The 16,640-nt window shown below is 55.3% G+C and overlaps 1 protein-coding gene across 5 annotated transcripts; it reads left to right on the forward strand.

Moving 5' to 3' along the window:
- Positions 1–256: 256 nt before the first annotated feature.
- Positions 257–16,356, forward strand: Ccdc102a (coiled-coil domain containing 102A). Of its 5 annotated transcripts, XM_039097808.2 has the most exons (10): positions 303–508; positions 3,985–4,167; positions 4,694–5,418; positions 6,887–7,113; positions 8,887–8,995; positions 10,300–10,416; positions 10,761–10,970; positions 12,571–12,741; positions 13,508–13,611; positions 15,834–16,356. In XM_039097808.2, the coding sequence occupies exons 3-10, from the start codon at positions 4,837–4,839 to the stop codon at positions 15,961–15,963; spliced, it is 1,650 nt and encodes a 549-aa protein (XP_038953736.1). In that variant the 5' UTR covers positions 303–508; positions 3,985–4,167; positions 4,694–4,836; the 3' UTR covers positions 15,964–16,356.
- The last annotated feature ends 284 nt before the right edge of the window (positions 16,357–16,640 follow it).

The raw sequence follows: 16,640 nt of genomic DNA on the forward strand, positions 1-16,640 counted from the left end.
GCACCATTGCACACCAGAGGGGAAAACTCCACAGATGGAATAGGTCCCCATCACACTCCTTTATAGGCCTGAAGTCGCTTTGGTTATAAAACTAAGGGAAACTGAGGCCCAGTGAGGACATGGCTCAAGCCCAGTCTGCAGTCAGCGCGGGCACTGGGAAGAATGCAGTCAACCAAGTGAAGACTTGGTGAAGCTCTCCACGTGGGTCCGTAGTGCCCACTCCTGTCGCCGGGCTCCTAGCCCGTGGTTGGCGGGAAAGTCGAGGTTGCGGATCCTGCCTGGACGACCCCATGCTTGGGTGGGCTAGCGGGGGTCCGGTAGCCTGGCCCCAGGCCGCAGCAGACCGCGCCCCACGCGGGGCCCCCGCCCGCTCCCCTTCCCCTCCCCCGGCAGGAGGAGGAGACTCGGCGGCCCTCCCCCGGCCTCCCGACGGCCGCCGCAGCCAGCCCCGCGCCCTCTCCACCCAGAGCAACAGCTCGGACGTCCGGAATCCCGGCCCTGGCCCTAGGTGAGTGAGGGCGGCGGGGCGGGAGGTCATCGCGGCCGAGGACTCGCTGAAGTCCCGGAGCCTCTCACGCGAGGGAAGAACTTTGCAGCGAGGGACAGGAGCCCGGGCGGCGCCCGCCGCACCCCAAACTTGAGCTCAACTTTTTAGTCCCCACTTGGGGTCCTCCAGCCCGTCTCCATCCGGGTGGAAGCCGGGTCCCGTGGCGGGACAGTGGGGGAGGGGTCGCCGGTGGAATGCCGGCAAGGCCAGGAAGGGGGGTGGCAGGCGGGGGCGGGATGTGGAACTCTCCCGGGGGACCCAACGTGGTCACCATGGCGAGTGCCGGACGGACGGGTGGCACTGGCCAATCAGAGAAGGGCTTTACGCCTAGACCCGTTGCGCTGCCAATGGAAACCAAGCGGTGGGGTGGGCGGGACCACGCCTTGCAGGACCGGACCCCCGCACCCCCTCCAGCCGCTAGGGGGAGCGGGGCTGGTGGCCCTTGAAGGGGCTACCAAGTGGGGACTAAGGCTGCTCTGGGCCCTGAAAAGCTGAAAACTTAATTTCGGAAAGGAATGCGGGCAAGTGGGGCAAGGGCTTGATGCTAAGAGAAAGGAGGGGCCTCAGCAGCCCATTTCCCTGGTAGTACTGAGGGGTAGCAGCGCTCTTGCCCATCCCGCGACTTAAGCTTGTGTAAGTGAATGTCCCTTATTCCGCCCGGATCCTGAACTTTTTTGTAGAAGTATGATGGCTTCTTATTGACACTGAGTCTGCCCACCTGCTGGAGATATTAAGAATCTTCTTGGTGCCTCTCAGTGCGATACGTAGGGAAACTGATGCCCAAAAAGGCCAGAGACCTGCACATACCGCGAGGTGTGTAATAGCAAAGCTAGGCTTCATGTCTATTTTATACGAATGCGTGATTCCAAGAGTTGCTGAGAGTCCTGGGACTGGAGTGGGTGCCCATGAAGGCTTCCACTTTCCCTTATTCAAAACACGTTTGTTTTGGCGGGCCTAGTATCTGAAGATCTCACTAGTAGGCGCTCCCAGGGGCATGGTGCTCTTCAGGTAGTCATGACCTAGCCACAAGCTCTGTTCTAGCATAGAAACCCTGCTTTCCTCCCTCTCCAACTCCTCCGTTTCTTTCCTGGATCCAGCAGCTGTAAGCTGGGCTCTCTCAGTATCCATGGTCAGAGGGACAGACAGCCCACAGTCTGCGGGCTGACCAGCCTTGGGCCCTGCACTTATCCAATCAGGCAGTCCCCTTGCGGTTTCCCGCTGGGCTGTAATCCCTAACCACAGCTAGGCCTGTGGCCCTGGGCTTACCCCAGAGTCTACCTGAAAGTTTCTAAGAGGATATGGGAGGATTCTGAGCTCTGGAGGTCCTGGGTTCCCCATTCCCTCAGCTGATCCTCATCCAGGTCTTAGTGTTGTTCATTCTTCTCCGTGGATACTGAGAGAACCAACCAAATATCAAGGGCAGAATACAAAGTTGCTATCTCCTCCCTCTCCCCAATCAGAGCAAGAGCACCTGACTTTGACCTTGACTGCAGATGGGCTTAGATACCTACCTGTATCAGCGCTGGCTGAAAATCGAATTCTAACTTTTAGGATGACACAACTCTCCCAAACTCTGGTCACAGGAGGACTCCCTAATAGGAGCTTTATCCGTCTTCCATGGGCTCAGGAAACGTTCACAGGAGCACCGGCTCCTGCTCAGCCCTGTTCACATAGCTAACGAGACCAAGAAGCTTTTGAAAGCTTCATACAATTCCCTAAAGCGGAGGTTCTCAGCCCTGCTAAAGCCGCAAACCTTTAATACACTTTCTCGTGTTGTGGTGACCCCCAACTACAAAACTATTTTTGTTGTTATTCCATAGTAATTTTGCTACTGTTATGAATCATAATGTAAATATCGGATATGCAGGATATCTGATTTGTGACACCCCCCAAAGAGGTTGTGACCCACAGGTTGAGAACCACTGCCCCTGAAGGAGATGGTCCTAGTGCTTAGGAAAACAAGCACAAAGTATTCAGAGATTAGGAAACTCTTCTGGAGCGAGGGGTTGTTGCAGGTCTGTCTTGCAGGGTGTGTGTAGGAGTTTACAGATGTAGAAGGAAAGAGGGAGCCATTCCAAGTGAGTGTGTGAACAAAAGATGTTGGTCACTTCCTATGGGCAGCACTGGATCTGTGACCTGTAATGAGTGCCCAGTCAAAGCCTCCTTGTTTCCGGGAGCAGGGGGTGACATAGTTATGGCTGGGGTTCAGGAGCTTTGAGACCTGCCACTCTGTTGCAGCCAGGGTACAGCTCTACATCCCCCGTCCCACCAGCCAAATTTAAGCAAGTGCTGTACGAGGGGCCCACCCTATAGGCTGTAAGCAACACACATTCCCTATGAGTGGAAGGCTGTGCTATAAGAGAGGCCACTGGCCGGGTATGGCTGGCTGTGGAGTGGGACAGAGCATCTCAGGCATTTCCTAGTAGTGGTTCCTGAGTTAGAAGGGGGATGAGGGGGACTGGCTTTAGGAAGGACGAAGACAGAAAGGAACTCTCTGGGTCTGTGGAGGCTGCTTCCACCCTGAGCTGCTCCGCGGAGTGCAATGGCTGCATTGTGGTAAATCGAAAGCCCACCCCCTATAATGGCACTGAACGGGGGGGGGGGGAGGAACAAGTGACTGGCAGCTGGGGCCCCTCTCTACAGCATGAGGCATAAGTCAGGCCTGTGTGGACCTGGGTTAGCAAAGCTTCTTGAGTGTTTCCAAGGCTGTCATGTGAGGAGGGTGGGAATGGGGAGGTGTGGCTAGGCAGAGGCCAGCTGCACTGGGGTCTGCACAGGTGTGTGTGTGGGGGGAGGGGTGGACGCGCCTCACCTCTTCCCCCATGCATGTGCGTACCTGTCCTGAGCCCGAGGAGAAAGGCAGAAGGTGTTCACGGCCTTCCTGTTACTGGTTCCCACCTTTTCCCCCCACCCTGCAACCCAAGACTGGCCAGGGCTGACTTTGGAGGCCCCAACCTGGAAACTATTAGGGGCCTGGATAATGTCTGCCCTGCTCCTGTTTCATGGGCTTAGATTTTCTAGAAGGAGCCGGTTGGAGTCCTCTCTAAGCCAAGCAGAGCCCTTTGCCAGGCCTGGCAGCTCCAAGCCCGTGGAGATGGCAGCAGCCCCCACTGCCACACTTCTACTGTAGGGCTGTGGAAAGGCCTGCCTTCAGGACTGGTACTTGGGCTTCCTGCCAGCCCCACTCTTCTTTCCCACTGCAGATGCTAGTACTGTTTCTTTTATGGCTGTTCTGATGGAATTGGGCCAGGAAAATGGGGAAGGAGAGGAGCAGCGTGTGTTCAGAGCTCTCTTATGTTTAGGGGCCCATCCGTGTGGTGGTACATGTATTCAAGTGTTATCTCTGTTTGTATAGCTATGTGCCCACATGTCCATCTCTGACTGTGTGTGTCACTTATCCCTGTTTCCTGTGGATGAGATTGCTTGTATGTTCCCAGATGTGTCTCTGTGTGCAGAAATGTCTAGATGCTTGTGGGCGCCAAGGCTACCAGCTCATCACACGGGCCGAGACACTGAGTCAGCGAGGACACACTGCCTGTTAGGAACTAGAGCCCGGGTCTGTGTGGCTGTCTGGTGACTGTCTACACAAGCATCCTTGGGGTCGAGATATGTATGGTACTGTAAGTAGTGAGGGTGGCACGGGCTTGGGGGCATAGCTCAGTGGTGGAGGGCTCATTGGTGGCTTTGCGTGGAGGGGACGGGAAGGCTGAGAGACTCAGGGTTGCATTGATGTTACTTGAATACTCACATGTCCCAAACATGGACTTCTGAAATGTAGAGCGTCTGCTGCATGCCTGCCAAACATCCTGGCCCACAGAACTGTCGATTGTTAATTAAGCAACAAGGGTCCAGGGGAATCCGATGAAGGAATTCTGGGCTTCCTTACCCTGCCCCCATTGTACAGGTGGAGAGACTGAAGCCCCCCGAAAGGCCCAGTGGCATAACAAAGCAGCCTTGCAGGGATGAGTTGAGGGGAGTTCGAGCCGGGGGCAGAAGGCCCCTACTGGACTCCTTGGGGTCACCCTGGAACACTGTTCCCTCCTCCTGCTTCTGCCACTACTGCCCCCTTCATGCCCTGAGCATGCACAGGGCTGATTCGGGTGACTGATTGTGGTGGGCACAGCCCAATAACCTGTTCTTCCGCAGGTCTGAAGAGACATTCCAGAGTATCCTAGAGAGCAGTGGGTCAAGGCTTTCGTCACTCGCAGTGGTATCATGTAGGTGTCTGTCCCACGCGTCGTCCTTGAGCCTAGCCGCAAGTTCGCACCCAGGGCCAGCCCAGCCTCACTATGAGCCACGGCCCGAGCCCCCGGCTGGCTGAGTCCCCGCAGCTGTCCAAGAGCAGCCTGCTTACCATCCTGGGCAGCCCGTCCCCGGAGCGCATGGGCCCGGCCGACTCGCTGCCACCCACGCCGCCTAGCGGCACTCCATCACCCGGACCACCACCCACACTACCCTTGACTGCGCCCGCACTGCTGGCCGACGGCGACTGGGAGAGCCGCGAGGAGCTGCGGCTGCGGGAGCTGGAGGAGGCGCGCGCCCGAGCCTTGCAGATGGAGAAAACAATGCGCTGGTGGTCGGACTGCACGGCGAACTGGCGCGAGAAGTGGAGCAAGGTGCGCGCTGAGCGCAACCGTGCGCGGGAAGAGGTTCGCCAGCTGCGCCAGCGCCTGGACACGCTCACCAAGGAGTTGGCGGGCGCGCGCCGCGAGCGCCAGGAGGCTCAGGGCGAATGCGAGGCGCGCGGCCGCGAGCTGGCCCGGCTGCGGGGAGCGCGCGGTGCTGCAGACAAGACACAGGAAGGCCCGGAGGCGGAACGCGAGCACGAGCCAGTGCGGGACATCGGGGCGGAGAGGTCGCCTGGCAGCCAGGTGCGCCCAGCAACGGGGCTTGGAAGAAGGCTGAGTTTTGGGCCAGTGTTACACAGGGGCCCAAATGGGAAGGAAGAGTGAAAAGGGCTAGTAAGAATCTGGTTTCCAGTGAGGTGTAGATCAGTCTCACTTCCACGTAGTGGTGGTGGTGGTGGTGGTGGTGGTGGTGGTGGTGGTGGTGGTGGTGGTGGTGGTGGTGGTGGTGGTGGTGGTGGTAGGAGCTAAGGCAGATAAAAATCACCTTGCTTTGGAGATCCACAAGTTCTACCTGCCCCCCCCCCCACACACACACACTTTAGAAGTCATCAAAATCAAAGAATCTTCCACACCAAGCACAGGGGAGATTCGTGGACTTGGCTTAGATTCGAAATAGAGCTGACTTCTCATGCTTTTCGTCCTGAAGGGATGTGGTCCCTGAGTCAGGCCTTTGGGATGGTTGGCAGAAAGACTCCCCTCCCCCCAAAAAAGTTAAGCTGGGACTGGGAGGAGGCATATATATTAGCTGTGGGAAGTGCAAGAATCCATAATCCATGGTCATGACAGAAGCCCAGAGGCTGGGGGCCTGCTGAACCTGGGCAGTGGCGGTAGTTGTCCCCATCACTCAGGGCCTGCAGACACATTGTCTCCTACAGCAGACCTGAGACACAGGGAGGTTCAGAACTAAGCTCCTCTGTGTTGGCTCCTCCAGCTGAGGGGTTTGTACCCTGGTGGTGAATCTTGCACAGAAGTTGGGCAGGATGAACTGGTATGAGGGCAGGCCATGCAGGCAAGGTCTCAGCTTTGATCCCCAGAAGACCAGATCCCAGCAATGGGACTCTTAGCTGCTCCCCTCCTTTCCAGCCTAGCCCTCTCCCTATGGCCTGGTATCTGGAGACATTTTTCTAACCTATCTACCAAGGCCTCCTGCTCTCTTTGTCCTCTTGTTTGGTGGTCATCACAGCCCCAGAGTCCCCAGGGACAATTCAGAGTCCCAGGTCTGCAGTCTGAGTGTACACACCAGCTGAGGTAATTCCATCTGTCCCAGGTAGCAGCCAGAGTGCCCCACAGGACCATGTGAGGCCAGGAGGATGGGAGGTCAGTCCTCCACAAGTCCTCAGAGCCACCAGTGTCCCTGTGTCCATGTTTCCTCCTGAATTGGAATCCTAAGCCTTGGTAGAATTCCTGCTTCACCAGTTCCAACTAGTGCACCCAGTGTTTGCATACTTGGGGTGATGGGGACCCTCGCTAGGGACGTTCCAGGATACAGGAAACCCTGGTAGTTGGCACTGTTCTTCCAGGATGGGGGGGGGGGGGGGTAGAGAAGAATGAAGCAAACTGCAAAAGATAAAACCAGGGCTAGGAGGCACTGTGTCGCCTGTCTCAGGTCAGTTAGCAAGCTCATTCCAGAATAGGGCCTCAGATAGCCATGAGGATGGTGGCCAGAGAAGGGCCTTGGACCAGGCGCAGTCCCTCACTTTGGTCCCCACAGGAGCTGGACCTGGTAGAGAGCCTGCTGAAGAGCAGACCAGAGGAGCTTGAGGGCTGCTGGGATGCCTGCAGTGTGGCAGCTGGGGGCTCTCGGGTCAGCTCCGGACGCCAGGATCGCAACCGCCTGCCCTGGGAGGACACAGCCGGCACAGAGGAGGATACCTCCAAGTTGACCGCCCTTCGGCTACGGCTAGATGAATCCCAGAAGGTTCTCCTCAAGGAGCGAGAGTGAGTTCTGGGATGTGGGGGCTGGAGCAGGGCACCCCCAGAATCCTGAGGCACGGTCCCAGGTTTTACTTACCTCAGGGTGATGTTTTTTGTTGTTTTGGACCTTTTGGCCATTTTTCTCCCCTTCCCCGCTGCAGCCCCCACTTCAGGACTGAACCCAGGGCTTTGTGCTTGCCAAGGAAGTGCTCTGTCTACCGTTGAGCTAAATTTAAACCCCAAAATCTAAGATTTTAGAACAGTGAACCCACTACAATCTTAATTTTTTAATTTTGTGTGTGTGCATGATGAGTGTGTGTGTGTGTGTGTATGTGTCTATCTATCCTTCTCTCTTTGTGTGTGTGTGTGTCTGTCTATCCATCCTTCTGTGTGTGTATATGTGTGTCTATCCATCCTCCTGTGTGTGTGTGTCTGTCTATCCATCCTTCTGTGTGTGTGTGTGTCTATGTCTATCCATCCTTCTGTGTGTGTGTGTTTATCCATCCTTCTGTGTGTGTGTATGTGTCTATCCATCCTTCTGTCTTTGTGTATGTGTGTGTGTGTGTGTGTGTCTGTCCATCCATCCTTCCGTCTGTGTATGTATGTGTATATGTCTGTGTGTGTCTGTGTGTGTCTGGTGCCCATGGGTATTGGAAGAGGGTATTGGATGTCCTAGAACTGGAATTCAGCTGTTTGTACACTGCCCATCTTGGATGATGGGAGCCAACCCTGGGTCTACCGTAAGAATAGCAAGTACTTTCACCTCTGAGCTGTCTCTCAGTCCCCGTCCTTTGTTTTTAAAGTAGGGCCTCAGTACATGAACCCATGCCGACCTTGAGCTCAAGCTACGGTGGCCTCAAGCTCACTTCTAGTGGTAAAAAGGGTAGCAGGTTCCGAGAAAGCAGGGACGATGAGGGAGTTAGGAAGTTTAAGGTTAGAGGAGTTGTATTTGGCACAGCAAAGTAACAATTTGTGAGCAAGTGGGTCTGGAGGCCCAAACCAGTTTGAGCTGGAGGTGAAAAGGCAGGGGTCATGAACAGGTGGCCTTGAAAGCTAGGACTGTGAGAATCAGAGGCGTGGATGGGCAAGGAGAAGGTTATGGGGTGGAGTCCTGGTTCTGTCAAGTCCAGAGGCCGGCGAGAGGAAGGGGAGCCATTTGCAGGGAAAAGGAACCAAGAGAGACTGTGTAACAGGAGAGTGGATGGCTGGACTGAGTGGGCACTTAGTTGACGGATGGATGGATTTAGAACATGGAGGTCGTCAGGGACTCTGAGGGTGATTTGAGAGTCTGCCCTGATGATGTTCATGAGTATTCTACAGCTCTGGTCTAGGAAATAAGTGTATAGATTATAAACTCGATTCACACATATGATTTTACTGTAAAATATAATCATACAAGGACTTGGGAAGACGGGATTAGCACAGTGGTAGAGTGCTTGCCTATCATGAATAAAGTCCCTGTTCCGTGGGACCGGGAAGGAAAGGGAGGAAGGAAGAAAGCTTACCTCTGATGACAGTTGGACTCAGGCTTCTATGGGTGTCATTACATTGTTGGCCAAGGAAAGCCAAAGGGACCAGTAGCCAGCAGAAGCCGGGGAGAGGATGACATGGGTTCTTCCTGACTGGGTTCCCCGGCCCACACCTCATCTCCGACTTCTAGCCACAGAACATCTGGGCGAACACAGTCTGTTGTTTAAACAACAACAGCAAAGTCAAACTAATATACTTCCTGAAATAGGAAGTCAGGACAAAAGAAGTCTGATAAAGTCTGTGTGCTTGCCTGTCCCCACTCCCCAGGGATAAGCTGGCTTTGAGCAAGAACATCGAGAAGCTGGAGGGGGAGCTTAGCCAATGGAAGATCAAATACGAGGAGTTGAGCAAAACCAAGCAGGAGATGCTCAAGCAAGTAAGCCTGGGGGTGGGGGTGAGGGTGGGGGGCTTCCTGGTGGTGGTGGCTGCACGCTGGGGAGTTCCAGCCTTGGGGACAAGTTAGGATGGAATTCATTCACTCACTCAGCCGCAGTTCCAGGTCGGTTACCAGGACCTGGATCAGGTACCAGCCATAGTTCCAGGACAGGCGGGTAATGGTAGCCCAGCAGGTAAGCTCTGTGAGCCATGAAGGCATCAAGACAGCATGAAGGGGATGGGGTGGAGGTCAAGGAGGGCCTCTATAAGACGACATGTGAGCAGGGTCTAGTGGGTCACACCTGCAATCCCAGCCCTTGGGAGGCCGAGACAGGAGGATTGCTTTGAGTTCAAGGCCGACTTGCATACAGAGTGTCACCCTGACTCAACATCCCTCCTCCATTCCCTTCCTACATGAAGGGGATGGATGAAGCCATTCTTGAGCATAGAGGGGATTTGGGTGCTCACAGCAGCAGCCCTGGAGTAGGCAGACACCTGGCGTGTGCTGGACACTGAGAAGGTCGTGTGGCTGGAGAATCCTGTCAGAGGGAGGATCAAGGGGCTAAATTTCAGAGGGTTTGAGACCAGAAGGTGCACAAAGCAGGCTACCTCTTCTGCCTCTTGTACAGATTGGGTATGGCCACCAGGGGGCGCAGCCATCCTGGGAAAGCCTTGCTGGATCCTCTGGGTTCACAGAGGCCAAAAGACCAGAGACTTGACTTGGGAAAATTGCCCAGACAGGATCTTTCCTGGTAATCTCTTCAAGCTCATAAACGAGTCCCAGAAACCCTGCCTGTCTACTTGAATCTCCCTTCTTCTTTTGGGGTCCGGGAACCTCACCCCACACTATCAGACTGCCAACTGTTACAGAAGGGCACTGACAGAGCGCAGACGTGCAGCTGTGCAGAAAATGCTCTCCTGCCTGGCTTCCTTCCACAGTATTGTCTTAGAGGCTCACGGTGTGCTTGTGTGGACCAGCAGCTTGGGAGAAGTGCCCACAGCAGTTCTGACGTCCATACATCCGCACTGGCGTTGAGAGCCATGGGGAAGGCAGACACGCTCTCTTGGGTGCACAGTCGTGTGGGCAGTGAGAAGAGGCTAGGTGAATGGGAGGAGCTCACGGGAGAAAGATGTCGCAGGACTTTGTGAGAAGATAGGAGTTGGGTACTCTCTCAAGGCGCCAAGAACCGTCAGTGATCAGCCCACTCTGAGTCCTTCATTACCTCGGCTGGTGCTCACCTCTAGTATTAGCTCTGGGATCTATTCTGGTGGCCCTCATGACCAGGTTGGGTGATGTTCTCGCAGCTCAGCATCCTAAAGGAGACGCACCAGGATGAACTGGGCCGCATGTCGGAAGACCTGGAAGATGAACTGGGTGCACGCTCTAGCATGGATCGCAAGATGGCCGAGCTGAGGGGTGAGGTCAGTGGCGGGCAGGATGGAGGGGCAGTGCTCAGGGGTTTAACTGATCGGTCAAGTAGGGGAAGGAGAAAAGTCCCAGCTGGGCTGTGAGGGGCCGTCCACACCCCAGGGGCTTAGCCTGCAGGAGGCACCCCCTTTCCTACACAAAACCCAGAAGCACCCCCACATCCTGCACACCGTGGAAAAAAAAATAAAAGCCCAGCATAATTATAGCTGCTGCAGCTGGATCTGCTTCCTGGTGCCATTTTTGGCTTCAGGAGAAGGGGGGGGGGTGGTTCATCTAGTTTGTCTCTCCACTCCTGTCCCCCTGGAGTCTCACTGCCTCCCCTCGCTCGCTGTTGCAGATGGAAAGGCTCCAGGCGGAGAATGCAGCCGAGTGGGGCCGCAGAGAGCGGCTGGAGACGGAGAAGCTGGGCCTGGAACGGGAGAACAAGAAGCTGCGTGCGCAGGTTGGGGACCTGGAGGAGGCCCTGGCCCGCAGACGACGACAGAACGCCAGTGCCCTGGACTGTGACCTGAGGGCCAGCCAGGCCGCCCTTTTCGAGAAGAACAAGGTGGGACGGGCGTCCAGCTGATCAGCCCACTATTGTATGGCCTGCAAATAGATGATTGCAGTATAAGCTGAGCCTCCTTGATCCCCAAGTCAGACATCAAACCCCCAACTTTGAGCATCAACCCCATGCCTTAAAAGAGCAGGAAATTGGGGTTGGGGATTTAGCTCAGTGGTAGAGCTCTTGCCTAGCAAGCGCAAGGCCCTGGGTTCGGTCCCCAGCTCCGAAAAAAAAGAAAAGAGGAAAAAAAAAAAAAGAGCAGGAAATTTCACGCCTACGTGTGGTAGGTACCAATCAAAATGTGAGGGCTGAAGAAAATTGCCCTCAAGCCCTGGTGACATATGCATTAAACTACTGGATTCTATGTTTAGACCCGGGGCTCATGATGTATGTGTAAGTACCCCAAAAGCCCCAAAACTCTGGAATCTAGGCAGAAGATAGAGGTCCGTAGAGTACCTGTCAATGGCGTCCTGTGTCTCACCCCATGTACCACAGAACACAGTGTGACGTCTCACACCTATAGTCCCAGCACTCGGGGAGTAGAGGCAGGGGGATCATAAGCTTAAAGTCACCCTTGGCTACAGAGAGAATTCAATGAAGACTTTTTTATTATTATTATAAATAATACTTGAGCCTAGGCACTTCAGATATATTAAACTCCTATAAAATGAAGCAGTTGATAATTATAGCAGCTCGGAATGCTGAACACCTACTGTGCGCTCCTGGCAGCAACGAGCAGACAGGTGTGTCTACCTATTCTGTGAGTGACGGTTTAAAGGGAAAGAGTGCTGTCTCCATCATATGGTCAGACCCGGTCAGTCCTGAAAAGGCTTCCCGTCGGGGGGGGGTGTGGGGGGGGGCAGCGGCTTTGAGCCGAGGTCTGCAGGAGAAGCAGAAGTTAACTGGTGGTAAACTGACCTTCCAGAGGGTCAGTGAGAAGAGGGAAGTCACAGAAGGAGTGAGAAATGAGGGCTCTGTCTAGGTGGGTGGGGGCGGAGGGGAACTGGCAGAGGTAGCAGGAGTCGTGGCTGTGGTGTGAGAGAGCAGCCAGCAAAGGTGAGGTGGGAAGCTGCCAGGTGGAAAGGCTGTGGTAGGACAGAGGGTGGGAGGCCATTGAAGTTCCCAAGGCTGTAAGGGATGATAGTCCCTGCTGGGATTGGTGGAGGGGACAGGACCGGTGAGCCCTTCAGTGAGAACTGAGATACCCCAGAGTTGGGCGGCCATCTCTTTTCCTGGCTGTCCCGCTCTGACCTCTGCTTTTCTCCCATGCCACACTCCCCAGGCTAGCTCATCCCCAGAGCCAGAAGTTTAATACCACATGCTTGTCACGAAGACTGTAGACCTCATTGCTTCCCCAGATCCTGACCTGCAGCTCCACAGCCCACTGCACATCCTCCTCACTCAGAGTTACACACGAGGCTGGAGCCTCTGATCACAGGCCCAGCCTTCTCACCTCACTAGGTGGCACTGCCAGCCCCCAAGTTGATCACTAAGTCTTAACACTCAGAACGTCCCAGGAGGTGGGGGATTCCTTCAGAGGAGACACGAGGCCCCGTGGGTCTCCCTGGGTGAGCACTCGGCCTGAGCCTCCCCACCCCTGCAGGAGCTGGCAGACCTGAAGCACGTGCACAGCAAGCTCAAGAAGCAGTTCCAGGAGAAGGTGGCCGAGCTGGCACACGCCAATCGGCGCGTGGAGCAGCACGAGACGGAGGTAAAGAAGCTGAGGCTGCGGGTGGAAGAGCTCAAGAAAGAACTGGCCCAGGCTGAGGATGAGGCAAGTACCAACAGGCCTGAGAGGACCATATACCTACCTGTGCTCCTGTGTGCACCTGTGCTCCTGTGTGCACCTGTGCTCCTGTGTGCACCTGTGCTCCTGTGTGCACCTGTGCTCCTGTGTGCACCTGTGCTCCTGTGTGCACCTGTGCTCCTGTGTGCACCTGTGCTCCTGTGTGCACCTGTGCTCCTGTGTGCACCTGTGCTCCTGTGTGCACCTGTGCTCCTGTGTGCACCTGTGCTCCTGTGTGCACCTGTGCTCCTGTGTGCTGGGGGCCTAGCACCTGAGACAGGAAGTGATGGCAGCTGGAGAGAAAGGAAAGTGGATGGGCTGAATGGATGAGCCAGTGAGGTGGTGTAAATGGTTAGGTAGAAGGCAGGAGGATTCCCCCCATGCACAGGGGACTAGATGGACAGAGGGCTGGAGAGCGGGGTGGAGGTAGAGCAAGTGTCCAGTGGATGATAGGTACGCAGACAGACCGATGACTGTGTGGGTCAGTGGGCAGGGGAGGAAGGGCATCTGAGGAGAAGCAGGTGAGGATGGTTGAAAGGCTATGCGACCAGACATTGGTGGGTGCTGGGTAGATTGATGCTGCTAGATCTGGAAGGCTGGTGGCCTGCGGGGATAGAAAGCAGAACGGAAGTGGTCCTAGGCCAAGTGCTCAGGAGCAAGAGCTGGATCAGACACAGTTCAGGAACAGGGGAAGTAGCTGAGCCAGGCAACTCTCCCCGAGCTGATCCTCACGTTCTCTGTCTGCTCGCCCCAGCTGGACGAGGCCCACAACCAGGCACGGAAGCTGCAACGGTCGCTGGACGAGCAGACGGAGCAGAGCGAGAACCTACAGGTGCAGCTGGAACATCTGCAGTCCAGGTAGGCGGGGGCGCTCTGCTGGGGGGAGCCTCCTAAGTGCACGGGGCAAGGGCCAGAACCCTCAAGAGAGCTGGAGGGGAAGACCGAGAAGGAAGAACTCTTGGGGCGAGAATCCTGTCCCCTCCAAACAGGAAGGGCCAAGGCCAGGAAGCTGGTGGGGAGTGGCTGCAGGAAGACAGCCCAGCTGTGGGCTCTGAATTGTCTCCTTCGGGTGGGCGGGCTGATGGTGGTGTGAGTATGTGGAGGGCTGCCAAGGAGGCCGGGCTCTGGACCAGACCAGTGATGTTGGGAATCCTTGGCGAGAAACAGTACCGTCACCCCAGTTCTTGGGGATGGGTAACCCCAGGGACAACAGGAATATGAAAGGTTGAAGGTAAGGAAATGGCAGAGTGGGCAGGCCAAGTGCCTCAGCTATGGCTGGAACCCTCAGCCCTTGAAGGAAGTGGAGTGGGGCTTAGACCCACCCACCCGGCAGACTGCCAGTTCTGCTCCCCATCCCACTGTCTCAGCTCTGAACCCTGCCTCCGCCATACACTTTTCACTTCCAAGACTATCTGGACGTGGCAAAGCACTTCAGGCAGAGCCCTCCAGAGTCATAGCTGGGAAGCACCAAGAGCTTATGGGTGGCTACACTCATACCTGCCTTCCTACCTGTGGGCGAAGGGACCCGGAGCCTAAAGCCAGACGCTTTGGGTAGGTGGAAAGGTTGAGTGACCTTAGGACACTGAACCCTCCTGGGTCCGCTCCCCCATCTATAAGATGGAGATCAATCGCCGTGAAAGTGAAGAGAGCTTATTGAGTCTTTCAAAAGCACCTGAACCAACAAACGCGGCGTCATCATTTGCACTTGACTGGGGATCTAGCACGATATTCCAAGACCTGGATTCGATCCTCAGCGCCACATAAATTCAAGAGATCGAAGCAGATCAGAAGTTCAAGGATGGGGGTTGGGGATTTAGCTCAGTGGTAGGGCGCTTGCCTAGCAAGCGCAAGGCCCTGGGTTCGGTCCCCAGCTCCGAAAAAAAGAAAAAAAAAGAAAAAAAAAAAAAAAAAAAAAAAAAAGAAGTTCAAGGATGTCCTCAGCTACATAAGGGAATTGGAGGCTAGCCTGGGCTTTATGAGAATTGTTAGGACAGCACCTGGAACAACAAATGCTGTTTGCTCTGATTGGCCACACCCATTGCCTTTCCTGGGAGGGGACTAAAGTCTGGTCTAGATACTGTGTCAAGAGCCTGCTTTGAAGCAAAGGGGGTGGGGGTGGGGGATGGGGAGGTCTTTTCTCTCGGGACTTAGAAAACAAGGGAAAGCCCTTGCATGACGACCCAATAGTGGGTGGCCTGGTGGGATCTCCTGGCCATCAGCACTGGGTTTACTGAGCATCTACTTCGTGCTGCTGTGTGCTGAGAGCTCGTGGTTAGGATGGGCCCGGTGGCTGTGTCACATAATCAATGGGTCTCAGATCCCCCTTTGCCTAAGTGACACCTGAAATTTATACAGGGCCCAGGCACAGACCTGAGTCAGGATTATTGCATACCCAACTCCACACGGTCCAACCCTGTAAATATTCCCCCCAACCCCCCAACCCCCCCACCCCCGTCCCCTCAGCAGGTCACTCAACTGAGCCTGGGGCTTTCCAGAAGCCTCAGCCACATTCCTGGGGAGCCATAAACTCCCAAAATGGGCAGCCTGGCTCTGCTCAGCCTCGCCAGCACCTCTGTCAGGGGCGGGCAGGGCCACCCAGGATTGCTGCCTCATTTTAGTTTGTAACTTTTCCTGCTTTAATGTTCCGGGACGGGGCACTAAATCACGGCGCAGTAATGGAGCCGCACTCTCGCCCCTCCCTACCACGTTAATAATTCATGCCTTCCAGTAAGAGGCATGGGGCTACTGCCTTGTTGGGGGCAGCATGTTTCCTCCAACCCCTCCTCCTCACATGATCGAGGAACCAAACCCATCTCAGTCAGTTCTCCCGAGTCTGCCATCTACATCAGAGCTGGCTGCGCAGCTCAGAGCCCAAGCCCAGTGTCCCCTGTCCGAGTGACTTTGAGCAAGTCCTTGAACTCCCTCATGCTTCCATATCCTTGTACGTAAATTGAGGTGACGATGGTGTCTCCCCATCCAAGCACAGGTACCTCAGAGTACATTGCAGCTCACAAGGGCCTCGCCGCTGCCGGCAAAGACGCAATATGGTTCCTGCTCTGACCTGTCACCCCACCCCTCAGGCTCCGCAGGCAGCAGCAAAATGCCCCCCTTTTTGGGAAGATTCGGAGTACCCGGTTTGGCACCGAGGAAGCCGGAGATGGAGCGAGCGACCTAGATGAGGATGAGGACCTGCAAATCCAGGTGGCCTAGGACATCCAGGCAGAACAGGACTGGCCCACAGATGCCCAGCTGAGCATCCACTCAAACCAGATGGCCTTCTTCACTGTCTGTACTTGCTTGGGTTCCATTCCCCCCTACACACACCCCGCTTTGAACCACTTCCTCCTCTCCCAGGAGGGCAGCAGTTTCACCCACTTTCGCCCCAGTGAAGGGGGAGCCTGTCGGATATGTATATTTTATATATGCCCAGGGTTGCTTGAACCCATCCAAACAACCCAGCACCCAGATCTTAAGACCCTACCTGCATAGGACTTCATGCAGAGATGGGACCATGGTGAGGGAGGCTTGGTGGTCTGGAAGGGGATGTTCATATTAAGACACTATGAACTCAGACTTTTGTAATAAATGGACTTCAATCTCTCAGGGCCGAGTCCTGAAAGTGTAGGAGACTCTGGGAGGAGGCAAGATGGGTCAGCATCAGCCTGCTCCTAACGTTGAACTAGAGTCCAGGATTGTCGAGGGAATGAGTGAATACCGGTGCAGCCCGAAGGATCTGTTTCCAGTTTGTCAGGAAACAAGGCGATATCGTAGACGTCTTCTTTGGACGAGACGAGACTTCAGTTCATGGGCTCAGATCTCTGCTCTACCCTTGACTAACTGTGCAACCTCAGGGACATCCCTCACCTTCTCTGAGCCTCAGGGTTTCT

This window comes from Rattus norvegicus, chromosome 19 (genome assembly GCF_036323735.1).
Source record: "Rattus norvegicus strain BN/NHsdMcwi chromosome 19, GRCr8, whole genome shotgun sequence".
In the NCBI taxonomy this organism is placed as follows: Eukaryota; Metazoa; Chordata; class Mammalia; order Rodentia; family Muridae; genus Rattus; species Rattus norvegicus.

Bases quoted from the DNA above. Each gene is read 5' to 3' on its own strand.
- Ccdc102a (XM_039097808.2), top strand. From the start codon at position 4,837: ATGAGCCACGGCCCGAGCCCCCGGCTGGCTGAGTCCCCGCAGCTGTCC. The intron at 7,114-8,886 runs GTGAGTTCTGGG...CCCACTCCCCAG, and splicing joins GTTCTCCTCAAGGAGCGAGA to GGATAAGCTGGCTTTGAGCA. The intron at 8,996-10,299 runs GTAAGCCTGGGG...ATGTTCTCGCAG, and splicing joins AGCAGGAGATGCTCAAGCAA to CTCAGCATCCTAAAGGAGAC.